Genomic DNA, 6,962 nt, shown 5'->3' with positions numbered 1-6,962 from the left:
CTGTAACTGCATACCCAGCGCAATGACTATACCCCATTGCACTCCGTTTTCAATTCATATGTAGATATTTACCCATTTGCCTGGATCGCATTTTAGCATAATTGGCTAAAACAATATCCATAAACAGCAGCCCAAAACCCATACACATGCTGACCACAAGTTTATTCAGCTGTATGTTTGCATTTTCAGGATATCCCCTGCAAAAAGTGGGACTAGTTTAAATACTAGTACGGGACCACGCTACCTTGTAACCAACACTAGTAACCAAAATGGTCCAAATATATGGAGAAAATATGGTAACATTAGCATTGCGATGTCATTGGACCTGACCACCTCTGGTCCAACGCTGCATAACATGGGACCACTTCTGGTCCACCACTGCATAACATGGGACCACCTAGACACCTATTCTTTTTGGACCATGGTACACTCGGCAACCGAATCGTATTGCCGATCGGCCGCGAAGAGGTGGTGTTCAACACATTTATCAGTTTTTTACGTTTGAAGTGGTCCAGGTCAGCATAACAAGTTACTAGTATACAACCTGGTCCTTTTGCACATACATACTTTAAAACCACGACCCAATGGACCACCTGGTCCTCAAATTTTTGCAGGGTCATTAGTACTTACCGCTTTGCTAAATTTCGCAGTATTCAAGCAAATTCGGAATGGTAATCAAAGCTAATTATCAGGCTTTACTCTTGTGTGTGGCAGGGATGGAATATGAAATTTTCAAATTTTCAAATTGTGCCTATTTTCGGAAAAAATGTCCGCACATCGGTGCCGAGTCGAAGGATCTCTTCACCGGAGCGTCATTATCCATGCGTACAACATGAACAATCACACGCCCACCCACACCAGGAAACGCGTTGCTATGCCAATGAAAATATGAAATATTTGCCTGCAAAGTTATTTGGGTACTTACAAATTAAATGGAAGTACAACTGAATCCACTTTTTCATCACTGGTGTGAAGATACACTTAAATATATACTTACATACATTATAGGTGCATAGCTAGGCTTATCGAAATTCATACAAAGCATCTGATTGTAAGGACATTTTATTTATAATTTTTTTGTTAAAGTAACTAAGAGTTTAAAAGGTAAATTATAACTAAAAAATAACAAATATACATTTATGGTTTGTGGCAAGTTTGAAGTGAGAATTTAACAAATTGAGAATGTAGTGTTGTGAGCATTGTTGCCAACTTAGTGCTTTTCGCACTAAATTTAATGCTTTTCTTCACCCAAAACGCGAAAATGTTTGAGTTTGGTGTTTGGTGCGTTTTTTGGTGCTTTTTTGTTTGATTTTGAACACACCAAATCTGTAAATCTTAAAAAAAAAACCAAGGCAAAATTAATAGCAAACGTAAATATTTTAGCAACTTTACAAAAATGGAAACAAAATCATGGCACAATGACAATCGTAAGCGAGCATATGTTTTCCCACTATGCGTTCAAATAAGGCCAGTTAAAAAGGGAATTCAAATTTCGAAATCATAAGAGACCGCAGTGTGTAGATTTAAAATAACACATAGCTCATGAAACTTCAGTTTTTGTTTTTGCCTTCGTTTGACAGGAATTGTGCAAAACGAAGAAATATTTAACTTATAAACAGTCAGGGAAAAATTTAAAATTTTTTCATTTATTTCAATCGACATCACTACGAAATAATTGTTATGCGCATAAAGTCCATTAATGAGTATTAAATAAAAATTTAGTGCTTTTTCAAACTCAAAACTTGGCAACACTGGTTGTGAGTATGTATTCGTATGTGTATGTGTATGTATATGTCTGTATATTTGTATTTGTGCATAAGGTACACATAGTCGGATAGCGTGTGAAGTAATTCGAGCATCGAATTTAATTTAAATACCTAACAACAATACATGTTTGTATGCTGCATACATAACTACATATTTATGTACATAAGTAGATGTAAATGTGCTTATGCAAATCGAAACTAAGTAGCATTATTTAAAACAATAATTTGTGTATTTGCCTCAAGTGGACAAGTTTTGCAAATATGTATAACAACAGCATAATTTGTAATTGAGTAGTTCAGTGATTAATGTGCTATTAGCATAATTACATAATTACATTTATATATTTTAGTACAATTCGAAGAATCCACGCGAGATAATTTCCAATTTAAGTATTTTTTTTTTTTTCAGTAAGTTTTGTGCTATATTTTATTGTAAACTTTGAATTTTTGATTTTAAGTTCAGAAATTTGAGTAAATTTTGAATTTTAAGCTTTATAATCTTCTCAGGTGTGATTTTACGATGTTTTACGCCAGGGTATGCATACGTATGTATGTATGTATGCTTCCTTTACGGCTGTGATGCCATACGTATACGCGCCGTAGCCCGTGATTTGGTATGTATTTCAGCTGTTCGTAGCGTGATGCCGAAAATATCCTCGTGATAACGATTTGCGTCCTTTAGAAAGCAATTAGATAGAAGAAAAGATCAACAATTTTTTTTGTGGTTAGTTTTATTAGTTAGTTTGATAGTTTTCTGCTCTCGAAATACATATGCGGAAATATTTGTATAGCTTAGTAAGCCACCAGTAAGCGCCAAATAAGAAGAAGAAGAAGAGTAAGCATACGAAACTTAAAAAAAAAGCTAAAACTAGTTAAGCAAAAATTCTGCTTCAGAAATAAGTAAAATTTGGCACTATTTATCGAGGATAAAACGAAAACGCAAACCACTACCTTTATGTCGTTGGATGGAAAAATTTAAGTTTTTTACAGTGCTTCAGTTCATACTAATCAAGGACAGATATTATCTGTATGTGACTCTCCGATTATCGACGGACCGATTTTTTTTTCTGCCCTGGAGATTTGAAAAGAGAACACCTTTTAGTGCCACAAGAAAGGAGCACCGCCCAAGCTGTTAATGGTGCCAAAATCAGCTGGAAATCAGAATATTAGGGAAAATGCCATTCAAATCCTCAAATTGAGGAACCATCCTTCTATGATCACAGTGGCGCACGCTTTACAATTTTCACCCAATAACAAAGTAATCAGCATTACGAAACCTTAGAAACTTTGTATCTAAACAATGAGCTATGAATTGATTTGCATTGAGGGCGTTTAGTGCTAATAGAAATCTTCACTTCCGATACATTATTAGTTTACCATAAATTCTGACCCCTCCTAGAATTGGGAAAACATCTTAATCCGCATAGTAAAACAAAGAAATTGGAATCCATAAAAGATAAACTAAAGAGTAGTCGCAAGTCTTCTATGGTAGCATTGAAGAATAAAATTCTTGAGGTGTTTACATTGCGTAAAATTCTTCCGAAGCCTCCATCATTTATTTATACCATCATGGACAGTAAACGGACGTGGAGTTTCACTGAGCAAAAGAGAGCTAAGAAGGCCGCCAATGTCGTATATCCCTACTGAAAAACGATCGGTAGAATCTAGGGCCTAATCCCCAACCCACACATTGGATTTACACAGCTGTTATTCAACCGCTAGTGCTTAGCGGTGCCTTGGAATGGTGGCTAGTGATAAAAAAATAAGTATTTAAAACTGAGGCCTTGTGCATCACACCCGCGAAAGCGCTAAAGAATATTCTTAACCCCTAATATGACCGTTAAAAAATGGTTATTTGGTCAACAAGTTGAATTTATACAAGGTGGTGTTGTTTGATCAGCTGATTTCTTCACCTTACATANTAAGTATTTAAAACTGAGGCCTTGTGCATCACACCCGCGAAAGCGCTAAAGAATATTCTTAACCCCTAATATGACCGTTAAAAAATGGTTATTTGGTCAACAAGNATAAGTATTTAAAACTGAGGCGTTGTGCACCACTCCCACGAAAGCGCTAAAGAAAATTCTTAACCCCTAATATGACCGTTAAAAAATGGTTATTTGGTCAACAAGTTGAATTTATACAAGGTGGTGTTGTTTGATCAGCTGATTTCTTCACCTTACATGTATCTCTTGTTTTTGCTTTTACTGATTTGACAACACACCCATTAAAAAAAAATAACAATACATGTAAACTTTGGGGCGAATTGAGTTTAGACATAACAGCCGCAATATAAAATACATGTGGTTGTTGTTGTTGTATTCCTGCTACCCCCTTGTATAAATTCGCTTTGTTTGGCCACAGTAATTAAGGTTAGCTAAGCGGTAAATGAGACCAAGTCGTTCCTCGTAATAGTTTAAAAAAGGTGCTTAAAAAGGAGCTGAGACTAGTTTGTAGCTAACTATTAACTAACTAGCATTCGACTAGTGGTAACTATTTATTAACTATTTCCATTGACCGTAACTAACTACCATTGAAGGGCAATGGCCGCAAAATAGTGAAAACTGGTTTCCTCTGATTTGGATGTCAACTAACTTGTAGCTAACTACTTTTGGACACAAAATTTCAATTAGAAAAACAAAACATTTTTTTTGTTCTTTTACTTTTTTAATTTATTTATTTACTTTATTTTATTACATTTCATATTCTGCTGTAGGTGGTCCGATATTCGAACACCGTCGGACATAACTTCAAAATGATAATGTAAAATTTCTATATTCCTTTTATTTATTTGTCATGAATACGAAAAAGAACCTGCGAAGTTCAGAGAAAAGTGTATTGAAAGTAATTTTTGTGGGGATATTTAAATGGAAACTTGTAAAGAAAAGAAACTCCCGATAATGTGTGCATGGCTCTTGCACGACTTTACTACAAACTTAAAGTTTGTTTTGCCATAGCTAATTGAAAGTTAGTTATTTATCGAACTCCCGCAAAAAATCTAACTAGAAGTTGGTTATTTTAATCAATTGATAATTTTTTTTCTGCAGGGTATATTTAGAGTAAAACGGATGGAAGAAATAATTTCGGTCCGATCGCCACATTTTCCAATTCTGTATGGATGGATCCAAAATAAGTAAAGGTAAGGGAGGTAGTGTAGTTATTTAGCCGGGAGCTTCGACTTGAATGGCCACCTATGCTCCCGCGAAGCAGCCACTATTGCTTTAGTGGGTGTTATGACAAACTCGGTTTGCGCCCAGCTATGGGTGCCAGGGCACTAGAAATGCAAATTATTGTAGTGTAGTACGTAAAATTTACGTATATTGCGAATAACGTAGGGTAAAACTGTCTTATGATTCTAGAGTTAATAATATGTACATATGTATGTATGTATGTATATATTTGTAGCTCATGGCATGTATGTATGTATATATGTATGTATACATAGTTCACATGACAGCCTCTAGAATTGAAATGGTCGCACTTGCAGCATTTAAGTCAAACACAAAAGTACAAAAAAGAACAAATACAAACGTACTCCCAAATGTACCTCAAAGCGACAATTTAGTGCACTCGTAGTTGCAGTGGTAGTCAACTTACGAGACCTTTATTTTCCATCATCATTTCATTTCAGTACTATTTCGGCATTTTCCTCCTGTTTTACCTTTGTAGATGCTGGAAACTTTACAATCGCAAATGTTTGCACAAAATGTGAAAACTTTACTCACATTTGGCATATTGTGGTTGAACAGTGCTTGAATGCACGAGCATAAAATAGTATTTATGCACATTCATAGAAATAGCAGAAGAAAACAAACTTACTAATGTTCCCCTATCCCGACATGTAGATACATTAGGGCGGTTCCCAAATACACAAAATAAACAAATTTTTGTAATTTTCTTGCTGCCACCCTCAGAATTATAAAAATTGGGGAAATAAGGAGACGCATATATTTTAGTTTGAAATCGTTTAATATTTAAACGTGTCGCCGGAACAGTGTGCGCTACCATTCCAGAAGCCCTAAGTTCAAGCCAAGTTTCCGAGCAATTTCAAAAAATAATAAAAAGGTGCTTTCTAATAGCGGTCGCCCTGTGCAGCCACAAATCGGAGGAGAAGCTCGGCCAAACACTACCCTATTGAGCAAGGGCCAATCTATTATTTATTCATAAAAATGAGAATATCTTGTGAAAATGAGCTAATCTGGCAAAATAGGATCTACGACCTATAATTAAGTTCATGCTTTTCGGCAATTTTTGTGTAATTTCAAAACATGAAATTTTCCCTTCAGTTTATCGGTTATAAAAAACTATGTTATAAAATTTAAACTTAAGTATTCATAATAATTTTATGGTTTGGAGGTTTCTGAAAGGAAATATTTTTATGCGATCAAAAATCTCCGTTTTTAACGATTTTATAACAATTCAATGAAATAATGTATTTTCCCCATATAGAATACATATGTACTCAAATATATGCGAAACTTCAAAACCCGAAGGCTTAGTTAAAAAAATATTACATTACCATTACAAAATAAATAAAAGATCGGATCTTCTTATTTTTGATATTGCTCAGTTTAGGAGAGTGGCTGAAAAATAAAATATTTTAGACCAGCTTAATGTACATACATACATGACTAGAATCACAAAAAAACACATTCCCACACGTGTGTTTGCATATATTTTATCCTAAACATATGTATGTATGGATGTGTTAACTAACGCACATCAGTCAACGGAATCGCCATTCACCAAAAACATAAAGAAACTACTCGTCGTAGCATTAAAAAACAAAGAACTGGCGAAAACACTACGCTGCATCCCTCATACACACATACATACATATATACACATTTTAAACATCACTCAGTCACATCCGCGCAAACACCCACTTTTGCACATTCCCTCTTACATACATACATATGTACGCGTGTTATTTTTTCCTCGCATTCGCATACACTGCATTCTTGAAAGCATTTCAACAATTCACGTGCTTGCATGCGTACTTACTTTTGTGTTTTTGACTTACCCGCAGTGTTAGCATAAATGTCTCAACTTCCGTTTCTGGTTTTTGCTCTTTTCCGGCAATGCATTTCCTGCAAAGAAAAAAATAAAATAAAAGAAAAATAAACTATTTGAGAATTACGAAGTTAAAAGCGAAATACATGTGAAAGGTGTGAATTCAGTAGTTCGACATACATA

At 34.9% G+C, this 6,962-nt stretch overlaps 1 protein-coding gene across 1 annotated transcript in view; it reads right to left on the bottom strand.

Moving 5' to 3' along the window:
* Nucleotides 1-1,630: 1,630 nt before the first annotated feature.
* The window catches only part of Nos (Nitric oxide synthase), a 137,407-nt gene continuing 132,075 nt past the window's right edge, over nt 1,631-6,962 (bottom strand). Inside the window, exons 17-18 of the mRNA XM_017606197.1 lie at nt 6,790-6,856; nt 1,631-2,442 (exon numbers count right to left, since the gene is read on the bottom strand). Of these exons, the coding sequence (XP_017461686.1) occupies nt 2,335-2,442; nt 6,790-6,856 (175 nt within the window). The 3' untranslated portion in view covers nt 1,631-2,334. The remainder of the gene's footprint in view (nt 2,443-6,789; nt 6,857-6,962) is intronic.

This window comes from Rhagoletis zephyria, unplaced genomic scaffold (genome assembly GCF_001687245.7).
Source record: "Rhagoletis zephyria isolate East Lansing unplaced genomic scaffold, Rhagoletis_zephyria_1.1 Rzeph_scaffold_00159, whole genome shotgun sequence".
NCBI lineage: Eukaryota > Metazoa > Arthropoda > Insecta > Diptera > Tephritidae > Rhagoletis > Rhagoletis zephyria.
The sequence above is the reverse complement of the archived record's forward strand: the minus strand, read 5'-3'. Positions and strand labels throughout refer to the sequence as shown.